Below are 14,651 nucleotides of genomic sequence, written 5' to 3'. Positions count from 1 at the left end.
TTATTTGAATCTCTTGTAATGATCAATGAATCATATCAAATGCAAATTAATATGTGCCTTTACTTTAAAAAATAAAATATGGACATTTTGTAATGATAAATAAACCACATTAAGTGTAAATCAATATATGCAATGTATTAAATTGGATTGTTTGATAAATTATGTTGAAATCTCATTATTCTTATAATTACATAATAAAATAAAAATATTTTGCAGGAATAAAAATATGGTGCAATGATAAATAAATTATACCAAGTTCAAGTTAATAAGTATATATGCTATAAAAATTAAATAAATGGTGATAATTGGATTGTTTACTAATTTACATTGAAATCTTATTTATCTTCCAATGACATAACAAATGAAAAATATTTTAATACACATTCGTATGACAAAGTATATCTTGACATCCAAAGAAGAAGAAAAATAACATTTTTTCTAAAACATGCATTTAACTATGAATTTTTTAACCAAATTTTAATATGAGTTACGGTACCGGACGTAAGAGCTATGATGCACTCATATTTAAAAAAAAATTTATCATTTCTTAAGTAAATTTTAATATGAGATGCGGTATCGAATGTAGGGGCTATGCTCCACTCATATCTTTTAAAAGAGTTTTTAAATAAATAAAAAATAAAAACAAAAATTAGGATTTCTAATCAAGTTTTAATATGAGATGTGATAGCGGACGTAAAGGCTATGCTTCTCTCATACATTTTTTTCAAAAATAATTTAAACTTTACTATTTTTAAGAGATAAAATTAATCCAACCAACAAACTTTTTTCTACCCAAAGAACTATATAGTATTGATTCTCATAAAGGGAATACGTAGGACCAAGATCACTCTTGTTAGACATAATATTAAAATAAAGATTTTTTGGTAATAATATAATAATAACACAATTAGTAAGTCATGCAATATAATAGGGTACCGTTTAAACGGACAACTAGGATGCTAATATATTCCTTAATGTGTAATCAACTCTCGAACCTAGATATCATAGTCAAAGACCCAATACAATTGGGCCAAAAGATTTTTCTATATTTTTTACTGGAAAAAATGTAGTGGCGATTATAACGAGGTTGTGCAGCCGAAAATTGGGGCGCTACAATTGTGGGAAATTTAAAAATAGACATATAAAGGATTTTGGACCCTTTAAAACGTTTATCTCTCCTTCATCCACCTCCAAAACAATGAGAAGATTTTCCAAAGTCATTCATTTCATTCTCCTCCAAAACTTTACTCTCAAATAAAGCCTAAGTCACCAATACCCACAAAATATCTACAAATTATAAGTGATGTCAAACATTATCGTTTATGAAAATTGGATAAAATTATATTTTTTTTCATTTTAAAATGGATTAACAGGCATTAGGGCAGTTAACGAATATTAGTAAACACTAAAAAAAATTAAATAAAAAATTTAAAAAGAGATAACAAATGAAAACTCGCTATATTATATGAATTTGAATAAAATATAATACATTACAAATTTATTGATACATTAAATTCTAGTGCATCACAGTTTATTTAATTATTAACACCTTTTTATACATGAAACCTTTTGGTCGCCCGCTAGCAACACATGACTCTTTGCTACCACAATTTTTCATGTTGCGACTAGGGCTGGAACCGAGTCGAACCAGAGTTTAGCTCAGTTCAACTCGATAAGGATTGACTCGGCTCGAAACTCGACTCGAGTTTGATACGAGTTATTATTTTAGCTCGAGTTCGGCTCGGTTAAAGTTCCCGAACTGTTCGGTTCACTTTGAATGATTCATTTGAACAACTCAAATAATTAATTAAATTTTGAAAAAAAATACTTCAAATAAGTTATATATATATAAATATATTCTTGTTTATATATATAATAACAATAAATATAAAAAATAATGTGAGGCTCATAATAAACTTAAAAATTAGTCTAAATATATATATATATATATATATATCGAGTCAGCTCATGAACCAAACGAGTCAAACTATATTCAACTCAAGTTCGGCTCGTTTATTTAACGAGCTCAATTTCTAGCTCAAGTTCAGCTCATTTGGTTCACGAACAAAATTTATCGAGCTAAATACCGAATCGTGTTTTGAACGACTACCAAGTTGATTCGGTTCATTGTCAGTCCTAGTTGCGACATAGTAGTGGTTTCATGTACGACACATGTTGCGTTGCTAATGCATGACACCGATGTTTCTCGCCCACACACGTTATAGTCCTAGACAACTGTGTCCACCCGCCACACATCTTCGACCTCATATGTGCTATTGCTTTTTTTTTTTTGCAGAGAATCACTAGTTGACATTGCTGATAATCTTCACTGATTTCCATACACCATCAAATTAGTATTAGCTGGCTACCAACGGATGTTGGTTCAAGTGGTACCTGCTTGATTTCCCTTAAGCAAGAATCAAGGTTCGAGTCTTGTGGATGGAAAAAATGCATGTTGGGAGAGTTAGCCCCACATACTTGTGGGTATTTCCGGCTCGGACAGGATTGCCTCTAGTGCGAGGATACTTGTGGGAAACTAAAAAAAAGTTAGTATTAGCTGGCTAATCAGACATATATGTTGTGTCTTGTGTTTTCTTTTATCAAAGTTTGCCTTTTTAATTTAATTGATTTCTTTTAGATTTTGAGATGATAATAGTAAAATAATAAATTTTCATTTAAATAAATAATAAAAACATATAAGTTATTAAATAAATAATATAATAGTTATTAAAAATATTGATCAATATAATACATATTTAAATGTTTTTTAATGTATAGTATTTAAATAGTTAAATACTTGTTTTAAATATATAATAATTAAATAATTAATATTGCATAAAATATATAATTTTCAAGTGTTTGAGAGGAATGTCGTAACTAGTGTTATATTTTCCCCTCTAGCTTGAGTTGATAGATGATTGTATTTATTAGTCCTAATGTTATGAGAAATGGACTGAATCAGTCTGATTGTTGTCCGGACTTAAAAATTGTTTTAATTTACTGTGTTAACTGAATGACGGGTTATACCGCTTTCAACTAGGGAAATATCAATATGTTAGTATAAAACTCGATGAAACTATAATAACCCGTAAATTAAATCAAACGGTACACGTAATTGTTTAAAAATGGAATCGAACTTTAATATTTTATTTTACTTTAGTCCGAAAAATGAAGAAATGTTACTCAATATAATTTTTAATTATATAAAATTTTGTATTATAAATAATTTTTAATTATATATAAAATCGTTTAGTCTGACCAAACATTTTAATTGATGAAACTAGTTTAACCTAATACACGATTTCTTCTAGTTTGAAGTCTGACTCAGATTTCATAATATTAATTAATACTACTTTTGTCATCTTTCTAGAGAAGGTCCACAACCAATATTGACTTTTCTTCTTAACCTTTTCTAAATTAGTTTTAAAATATTACTTTCTCTTAATTTAAAAATTAATCATTTTATTAAATTATTTAATATTACCTTTTTTTAATTTATTTAATGACACCTTTGTAATTATTTAAACTTATTATTTATTTTATTAAATCTAAAATTACTTTGTTAATTATTTTGAATTGATCTTTTTAATCAATTAATACAATATTTAATTTGATATTCCCAATCGTATCACATCTTTCCTTTTTTTGTGAATGAGAATGGTATAGTGATTACTAATAGCATTTCATATTAATCCATTTCTCATTGATTGTAATTTAAACAACTCTACATGAAAATATTTTGTTTCCCAATTTGCTTTTGTTAATTAAAATCAAATCATACAGCCAAACAAATTCATGCTCACAACTGTGTTGTCTCCAGCTATGACGCACGGATTCGTCAAACACCTTCACATGTCGGTGTCCGACACGGATACGCTCAGATTCGCGAAAGATACGTATCCATAGATTATCCAAAAATTAAAAAAATAAAATAAAATAAATAAATATTAAGACACGTATTCGATTCATTTTCAATAAAATATAGGATATATGGATTCGTTTTCAGTAAAGTATAGGATATATAGATTCGTTTATAATAAAACAGGATAAGATAGATTCGTTTCCAATAAAACAGGATAAGATAAATTCGTTTCCAATAAAACATGATAACATAGATTCGTTTTCATTAAAACAGGATAAAATATATTTTTTATGGAAGACAATAATTTTAGGATAGATTCGTTTTCATTAAAATAGAATAAGATAGATTTGTTATGGAGGACAGTGATTTAAATTTCCATATTTTTTACTTTGAATATTTTGATTTACACTTATAATTTTGTCATATTTTATGTGTTTTTATTATTTTATACGCGTATCCTTGAACGTATCGTATCCTGTATTTTGGAAAAAATACGTGTCGACGTATCGGATATGTATCGTACCCGACACATGTATCAGTATCCGTGTTTCATAGGTCTCTCCGGTCTCCACTTCATTATTACACTTATGAGAGACAAACTATTGCAATAATTAAATATTTAACCGAACAAGATTAGGATATAACTGAATCTATGTAATTAGTGATAATATCTTGTACTAAAGGCAGACAAAATGATAATATATTTCTCAATCAATAATTCACTTCTAAGTTTATAAGTATAGTTCAAATAGCATGCTTTCCAAGAATTGAACGTAAAGGGTTTTCAGAAACTTTCTCCAAAAACATCTTAATGATAACCCCAATCATTTCAGAAGAGTGTAGAACCATCAATTCATTCTTCTCTCCCATGTAGTGCGCCACTAAATTGGGTACAACTCTACCCATAGTGGTCTCAAATAGAATCGTCTGCATATATCATATATGGTACCTTTATTCAAAACCAATTGTTTTTTTTGTTTTTAATTTACAATAACATGTAAAATATGTAGTATTTACATAATTTTAACTATTTGGTTATTTAAAAAATACTCCAAAATTTATGCAGAGATTAATTTTACTAATTTAGAATTGCTACACTTATTATTTATGTCCCCACGTAATATAAATAAGAGTAAAATGTTATATTAGTTCTCCAAATTTTAAATGGCCATCAAGATAGTTTTCTAAAGAAAAGTACAATAAATAAATTTCTGGAAATTAAAATAATTACCACTTAATATAAATTTTAGTATTAGAAGATTTATATCGCCACTAAATAAGCTTATTGAAATATCAATGTCGTCACCATTTTAAATTATTAGGACCTATTTGATAATATTTTTTATAAAAATAACCTGCTCGCCTTTATTGTTTTGGATGACTAAATTTGTATTTCACCTATAGAAAATTTATATATCATTATAAGTACATGCATGTAACATTTTTAGTACCATCAAAGATATTGTCTTATCCTTTTTGGATAAAAAATTAATCTCTTTCGAGATGTGTGACTGTTTATCCTAACAAGTGTTGTACACACGAATTGAATCATTGACATTTTGGTCATTTTAAAGATTTAGTCAAATCTTACACCATTAAACAAGTTGGGGATAGCTTTTAAAACCACTGTGATACAGGCTACAGAGATTTAGTAATACGATATGGTATTATGGTATGCTTACTTGATTGATTTTAACTTTCAAACTCATTATGGACGATAATCAACTCCCTTTATACATGTGATGGGTTTCCTTAACTTCATAAGGATCTCGGATAAAAGTCAAAAACAGTACAAATATATTTAGAAATCAAATCTATTGATACAATAAAAGTTAACAATTAATTTAATTATTGAAAGATGATAGAACTGAAAGAAAAAGTTTGATAAATTATAAAAGAAGAATAGTTCAAAAAAAAAACTAAAACAACATAACATGGGAATGTAAGGAGTAAATATTCAATTGTGCAAAAATATTTTTTTTAATTTCTTATCCTCTTAGTGCTAACGTTAAAATTCCATGTTTTTATATGAAGAAAGATAAATCCGTGTGTTATATGAAGAATTCCTATCTTCATGATGTGGGTTCCATCAACTTTAGACGTGGGATCAAGTTGCTTAATGGTGGTGGACCTATCTTGCCCTTGTCATCATTATATTTGCTTATTTTCCAACAAAATATACTTTTTTCCATACCTTATAGTTGACCATAAATAAAGAAAGTACATGGTGCATAAAGAGAATGCCATTTTTTTTATACTTCTAATGTGTTTGTTTTGAGTATGAAATAAACTATTTTAATAATAAGTGTAGGCCTAATTTACTCAGTTTAATGGATGTGTAAGTTTTTCACAATTCATATTCATTATTTTAATTTACCAATAAGAAATTGATCTAGTAGTGTAAAGCTTCATTATATCCTTAAAATGACTAAAAATTTAATGATTCGATTCATGAGAACAACCTTATTGGAAGAGACAATCACGCACTCTAAAAAAGATTATTTCCTTACAAACATAGAGTAAACAAAGATCTTTGATAGTACATAAAATATTCATTATTTTAATTTAAGAGTGCTATTAACTTGTAAATGGATACTGTAATAGTATTATAAAGCTTCTCATTGTATGTTTTGTATGATTGATCATGGAATGCACTAAATACTTACTATTTCACATATAAATATATTTTCATGTAAATTTCAAACAACTTAAATTAGAACATGAAGAACCTGCAATGATAATGTCCGTTCACAATTAAAATATAAGGACGTGCATATTCAAAATACGTGAGCCCCTTTTCTAAAATATAAGGACATGCATATTTTGTCATGGCCACAAATAGTCAGTACAGGTTCCGGTTCAATCCTAACATCCTTGATTGTGATTATTTTACAAAATTACGATTAACCAATAAATATAATATAAAAAAGTGTATATCTTTTGTCTCATAATGAGTGTCATTTCATGTACAATAAATTTATGATTGATTGAAAAAATATATTTAAATTAAAATTTAATTATGAAAAATTTTCTAACCAATCATAACTTATGATACATGAAGTAACATTAATTATGGGTCAGAAAATGTGACCCCAATATAAAGGTTGTTATAAAAAAATATGAAATTATCACCTACCTTTTTCACATTTTATGCTTCTTGGAATGGTAATTTTCCTAACAATTTCTTTCAAATATCCTTCTAATCATAGGAATCTCATATTTCAACATTTCAAATGCAACGTGAGATTTTATGAGGAGTCAAAGGTTGATGTTCAATTATAAAGATTCATATTTAAATTATTTTCCTTTTATGCAGTAAAGAACTAAACTTTAATTTAGAGAAGATAAAAAAATATATGAACTGATAATATTTAAGTTTTATATATTATCTACAATAATATAAATATATGGTGGATAACATACTATTTGTATTAAATTTTAATAGTAACAATCTATAAATCAGTGTTGTGAGAACCAGACCGGACGGTTCAACCGGTCTGATCGCTGACCGGACTTGAAAGTGGCTCTGCATTGTAGTATTAACCGAATGAGAGTTGGACCGCTTTGAACCAGGGAAATTCCGGTCCGACCATGTTAAACCTGGTTAAACCGAATTAACCCGAAAAGTTAACCGGACGGTTCACTTAAAATTAAAAAAACTGCTCTACTATTTTGTTTTACTACCATCTAAGAAAAGATGAAGATGTTATTACTTCAATATAATTATATATAAAGTTTTACATTTATATATAACTATATATTTATAGATAAAAATTATTAATTGTATATGAATCATCCGGTCAGCCCCGAACGATTTAATCGTTTAAATCAATTAAACAAATATAGGACATATGTCGGTTTGACATTTGGCTCAGATTTCAGCTATAAATATTATAGTCTTACGAGAAACACTATAAAGAAGAAGAAAATGAATACATTAAAAGTGTTAGATTTTTTTATTTAATTTTTAGTTGACTTATAGACATAAACAATACAAATTAGATCATGTTTAATTGACTATGTATAAATTCTTCTGATTTGTTTTCTAGTTTCAAAGAAGTTAAATATTATTTTATAATATCTCATTGTACTTTTTTCTTTTTAATTGGAGCATATCTATCATAAAATGTGTCACTCTACATGTTTAATTGTTTATGAATTTGTGATTGGTTTAAAAAATATATTTGAGTTAAATGTTTATTAATTAAGCATTTTTCTAATTAATTACAATAATTTGCACATAAAGTAACACACTTTGTGACATATTAATATGGATGATAAAACTCAAAATGTCGGTACCTATAAAAATACAAATACCAACAACAATAATAGTTTATGAGTAAGAATAAGTTTTATGATACTGCCTTTATAGGTACTCACATATTTATAAATTTATTTTTACATTAATATTTTATTATTATATTATTCTATAATAAATTACCATCATTTCACTAGAATTATAAATTTATCACATACATAACTAATTATTCATATAATAATTATCTTTATATATTGATTATTGTAATAATATATAATTAAAATTAAAAACTTATAGGATATGTTTGAATAACCGCTATTCATACAAGTATTCACAAATAGTAGTGGTTGAGCACTGTAAAAAAACTATGGCTTCCTTTGCTAGAAGGGAAAGGGATGATAAAGAGAAAAGAAATTGAAGAGAAAAATTGTCTTTTTGTCATTTGGTTGAGATTGGAGTTTGAGAAGAGAAAGTAAGAAATGAAGTGTAGTTCACCAAATTTTCTTCTTCTCACATATGAAGAGAAAGTTGAGGAGTTTGGATAAAGATTATATGTCTCATTTTTTATTTATTTCTATATTATACCTTAATAACATTCCAACAAATAATATAAAAATATATTTTATGATTTAATAATTTTTTTACTTATGTCTTTTTTAATTAAATTTGTATGCAAATGAAACACAGAAAGTGGAACAACTAATTCCCATTTGGGGAGTTTAATCAATGTTTTATTTTCATTTTCTATACAACTAAATATCATAAAACTTCATTCTATTTATCATATTTTTCCTTCTTTTCACTATTTTTCTCCTATATTTCTCTATTCTTATTGTCTTCCCTCCAACTATATGCCCACACCCTACCTAAAGATGGAGACATATGTGCTCTCCTTTCCAACTATCTAACAAATACTTATTTATCAGCAACCCACCATTTTTCAGGCGATCTATGGTGAGAAACACATGCCACAAGTTTTCTTCTCTTATAGTAGGAATACCTCACCCATCTCACCAACCAATTTACTATGTTGTAGCCACACTGCGATGATCTCATCAAAGCCACTACAAAGAATCCTCATTTCAAGAGTTGTGGTCTGATTAGAAGGTAAAAGAAAAAGAATGATCAATGTTTTGAAAACATTAGAGAGTTCAAATGGTAACAAAAATGAAAGTCTGAGCAATGGGTGTTGGAAAAAAGGTTTTCACAAGAAAATGGTGATGATAAAGTGGTAAGAAGGAGAGGGATAAAATATATTGTTTTAATAGATTTTCAATATTTTTTAATGAATGAGAATGATTTAAGTTAAAAAGTTTAGGACTTATTTAGAGAAAAAAAGTTGAATTTGACAACAATTTAATGTTTAATTCATAACTTTTACCAAAATGAAATCAGGTCAATGCTAGAAATTCCAAGTTAACTGAAATGTATTTTTTTTTGTTTCCCACAGGTATCCTCGCACTGGAGGCAATCCTGTCCGAGCCGGGCACATCCACAAGTAACTGAAATGTATTTATAGTTGGCAAATAATTTTCTTCTCAGGAAATCTTTCTTAATTTTGTATTTCCAGCTGGCAACCAGACATAGCTGAGTCATCAATTCTATCCTTTACCCATCAGCAAGTCTTGAATATCAGATCCCAACATTCATATGCTTTTGCTACTCTAGTGGGAAACACATCTATTGTTTATAAGTTGTGGCACTATATGTATAATTGATTTTTGATTGATTCAAAAAATTAAAAATTAACTATTTTTATTAATTATAATATAATTTATGAGATATCAGATATACACCTCTTTAGTGGTATCTAAATAAAACAAAATAAAAAGTAAAATGTTTGATTCTTAATAACGATACATGTTAAGATGGATAAATATATATCAAAATATATTAGTTCATTATTTACAAAATGAATAGATACCAAAACATCATTTTCCCACTTAAATTTACACAATCAAACGTTAATAAAAACATGACAAATATATATCTAAAATACAAATTCATTTATACCGTAATAAATGTATCAGGCGTTGGTCTTGTAAAACCAGGACAAATCCGTAAATAAAACCCTGTCCCAGGGGCATTGTGATCATACGATTATTTCCCGTAACTTCCTACGACTTTAGTGCGAGTCAAGAAACCCAAAACAAATATCCACCGTCCGATCTCAGTCCAAGTTCCCAGATCTCGAAACCCTAGACCCCACAATTCTCTTCTTACACAACATTTTAAAATCGCAATTCAAACCCAATTTCTCTTCCCATCTTCTTCTTCCTCCTTCATCTTCTTTATTTATCTTAGAGAGAGAAAGTGTGCACCAAACGCAGTCGTTTCATTCCAGGTTCAAAATTTCAAATTAGGGTTTGCTTCTTCTTATTCAATGGAGAGATTGGCGGGTTCTTCGGCTGCTACGACGTCGTGTCAGGGTTACGTTAGCTGGGAGGAGGTGTTTGTTTCTAGTGAAAAGGGAAGAAGGGAGGTTCATTATTTTCTCAAGAGGAGAAACGGTGATTTGGATCTCGCGGTTATAGGCAAAGAGAAGAGTTTGAGGCACATGTCTTATCGTTATGCGTTGAGGGATCCTTCATTGGGTCCTTATTGGAAGCTCAAATCGCGAAGAGAAGTTATTGTTTGGTTGGATTCTATTGTTTCAGGTTTCTGAATACCCTTTCTTCACCTCAATTTCGAGTTTTTTCCATAGAAAATTGAAAAGGTTTCGGTAATTTGTTGTTTTTTGGAATAAAAAACTAATTCTGCGATTTTTGGTCTGGGATTTAGGATTCAATCGATTCAGGGTTGCAGCTTCTTCACCTCCTTCAACTTATTTTCCTCAAATATGATGTTTTTCTGCTACAAATCACTGTTTGGATTCCGGGATTTGTAGCTGGAATTCACTTTTGTAATGGGGATTTTTTCGATTTAAAAAATTGTTTTTTGTCCCGGTTTCAAATTATCTCTCTTTTAGAATTTTCATAGGGTGAAAGATTGATTTTTGGATTGATTCAAATGCTTGACCCTGTTTTGTGTTTTTCTTCCGTATCCAATTTCCTTTCCCCTTCTAATTTGTGTTTTTCTTCTAGATGAAAAGGTTTCAATAATTCACCCTTTTGGTTCCAGGATTTGGGATCTGGAATCTGGTTGCCTTATATTCTCCTCAAATATTTTTTGGAGAAGTGATAAAAGTTTCGATGAATCACCTTCTGAGATCTGGGCTCCGGAATTCTTTTGTTTAGATAAAAAATGTTTTTTAATAAGAATATTAGATTTTTGGTGTTCGGATCTCACAAATTTGTCTCGCCCTTCGAATTTTCATAGTGGTTTTAGTGAAAAATTTAGAATGGATTGATTTGAACGCCACCTTGGTAGTACGTTTCTGCGTTTTTTTTATGCCCTATCTCCTTTTTTGGCTATCTTATTTTGTCTTTTTCTGGTATTCTTCCGTGTTTCATGTATTATGTTCCTCTTATTTTTCTATCCTTTTTTATTGGTTTGTGTCATAGATCTTCGTTGGATTCTTTTCTGCTATATATTCTCGAGCGCTATATTTCTGGCCTTGTAGATAAAATTACTTGTTTATATCTTTTTCGATACTGTAAGATTTTCACCTTTATTTTTTGTAGTTGTTTTTTTTATGATAGGTGATATATAACTTTATTTGTAAGTTCTCTAATTGTGATGTGTTCGTAAGTTTGTTCGAGTGTTAAATTTTCTGTTTTTATGCTCTGTTTTTACTTTTGCTAATTGAAGTCAAATATCTCCGTTTCTATTTTAACGTTACAAATTCATCTGCAGATGATGTATCTCACGTGACAGATGCTACTAAGGCGGGTGAACATGGATGTGGATCTGAAACTGAAAACTTGAAGGTAATGATTTTGAAGATATGTCGACTCCGATTGCCTTCTCTTCATTGTATAAGTTGCTATGCTCTTTAAAATTTCTAATCTGTGTTGAATCTCTTATATCTTATTTGACCCTTGTGTTTTTATAGAATAATCAATCGCGGAAGTTGAGCCTCCTTTCAAACGAATTCACATGGTTAGGGTCTCCGTGGACCTGTAGGAAAAGAAGAAACCACTATCAGTCATTTAAGCGGAATGGTTTTCAGATATCTGTGAGTTTTCTTCATTTTGTTATGTATTTTGTTTACATATTATTTGGTCTTAGCCATACATAGTTTTTTTTCTGACTCCTATTATTTTCCTTGTCTTCTGATAATGTTTTCAGGTATATGATTTTATATATGTTCTAGCAGAAGAGAACAATCGTCTAGTTGCCTACTTGGAAGACCTGTATGAAGATTCTAGGGGCAACAAGATGGTTGTGGTACGCTGGTTTCACAAAATTGATGAGGTTGGTATTGTTTTACCTCACAGTTTTAGTGAAAGAGAGGTTTTCTTTTCTAATTATCTTCAGGATCTGAGTATTGAATGCATAGATGGATTGGCTAGCGTCCTCAGCCCCCAACATTACAAAAAGTTTCAGAACGAGGCTCATCATACGCACTTGGAACCATTCATGTGTGAGCATCAATTTGAAGATGATGATGTCAAACCCTATGATATAACTCAAATTAAGGGTTACTGGAAGCAGGAAATACTCAAGTACATGTATTCCCTCTCTGACTCAAAGTCTAATGGGAGTTCTGGGCCATCAAAGTCTAATGGGAGTTCTGGGCAATCTGACGATAGCTCAGAACTCGAAGAGAACCTCCAGTGTACTACCGGTCTTAGACCTAAGAAGAGACAGCGCTGTACTAAAGTTGACGAGAAGGAAGCAGTTGATGCTGCTAATCGATTGGAAAATCTGAGTACTAGTAAAATTAATATGAAAATTAGTACTGGGGACAATTGTATAAAAATGGTTGGACCCACCACTACATTGACAACCATCAAAGAGACAAATGATGATACTTCGCAGTATTTAGTTGTAGGCTCCGAAGTTGAGGTCCTCTCTCAAGACAGTGGGATTAGAGGATGTTGGTTTAGAGCCTCTGTGATTAAGAACCACAAAGATAAAGTGAAGGTGCAATATCAAGACATTCAGGATGCAGTTGATGAGTCTAAGAAGCTTGAGGTTTGTTAATGACCACCTTTTACCTTCTTAGTCGTTTATAATTTATGAAGGAGATGAGTATATGGAGACCAGATAGACTTACTTTATTTTTATTAATTTTCTTTTATGAAGGAATGGGTTCCAGCTTCCAGAATTGCTGTGCCCGATGAATTGGGTCTTCGAATGCATGGGAGGACCAAGATTCGGCCAGCACCAGAGTCTAATAAATACAAAAATTCTTTGATTGTTGGGATCGGTTCCATTGTTGATGCCTGGTGGCATGATGGATGGTGGGAAGGCTTTGTCGTTAAGAAAGAGTCTGAAGCCAATTATCATGTTTATTTCCCAGGTATGTCCTTGTCTCATGTTGTATTTTACAAGTTAATTATTTTTCAACTTCTGTTCATAATCTTTTTTAGACTATGAAATTATGATTAATCCTTATGGTTATGCCTTTGCAGGGGAAAAGGTGATATCAACTTTTGGTCCTGGTAAATTAAGACATTCTCAAGATTGGTCAGGGAATGGGTGGGTGAATATGAAGGAAAGGCCTGATCTTGTGACTTCTATATTATCAAGCTTAAAAACAAAGCAAGAGTCCTCCAAATCCTATGACAGCAAATCAACTATAGCATCAGGAGATGGAATACAATCTAAGCAATCTGAGACTTGCTTGGATTCTAAAAGGCATAAACCTAGAATATCTGAAGTGATTCTAGACCTCTTGAAGAATGATTTGTTTCCTCATCTAAGGTGGAAGTCTTCAAAGAAGCGAAGTCGAAGCAATAGCTCATGTCAGAAGACACCATGCAATGGCAGCAATAGGAAGAAGTCCCCAAAGGTTGTGGAGTCAGATTCTTCTGATAGTTCTGTGATTCAAGCATCATTGAAAGTGGATCATGAGGATTACAATTATGGAGGGGATCCTTCCATTTTTAGTACTTCAGTTGTTCCTTCTTTAACTAACCTGGTCATGTGTAGGTGAAGACTGCATACATCCTTCCCTTTATTGTACAAGGAAATCAAGTCTTATAAGTGATGTCGGCTATATGGATCGACTGGTGTCATAATGCACTATTATATGCATGTCCGTTGAAAAAATATTGATCTCTAAATCTTTCGTAAATATTTTCTTAAACCCATAGTAGTGCATCCATACGATGCATTTCTTGTTCTTTTCATTTAGGTCCTTAATAGTTTGTGTGATCTGTGGCATCGAAGCTTCACTTTGTTTGGGTGTTTGTATTGAATGTAAAAGCCCAAGGAGGCAAGAATGGTGTCGTAGAAGTTTTGGAAGAGAAGTTTAGGCTTTTAGTGGATAGGTTGTGCGGTATTTTATTTATTTAATGAAATGTTTCAATGTAATATGTATTTACTATTACCTTCTCCAATCTAATGCGAAAATAGATTTAAACTATATATTCATCTTGGTTTTGTCCAACACCCTCTCATATATATATATATATATATATA

At 30.1% G+C, this 14,651-nt stretch overlaps 1 protein-coding gene across 1 annotated transcript; it reads left to right on the top strand.

Annotated features, from left to right (window-relative positions):
* On the top strand, positions 10,369-14,209 carry LOC109357121. The gene is made up of 6 exons (XM_019600858.1): positions 10,369-10,777; positions 11,916-11,989; positions 12,115-12,237; positions 12,351-13,199; positions 13,311-13,527; positions 13,640-14,209. Exons 1-6 carry the CDS (start codon positions 10,504-10,506, stop codon positions 14,161-14,163), a joined length of 2,061 nt encoding a protein of 686 aa, XP_019456403.1. The 5' UTR covers positions 10,369-10,503; the 3' UTR covers positions 14,164-14,209.

Source organism: Lupinus angustifolius, chromosome LG09 (genome assembly GCF_001865875.1).
Source record: "Lupinus angustifolius cultivar Tanjil chromosome LG09, LupAngTanjil_v1.0, whole genome shotgun sequence".
NCBI classification, from domain to species: Eukaryota; Viridiplantae; Streptophyta; class Magnoliopsida; order Fabales; family Fabaceae; genus Lupinus; species Lupinus angustifolius.
This window is presented reverse-complemented; position numbering and strand designations above follow the sequence as displayed.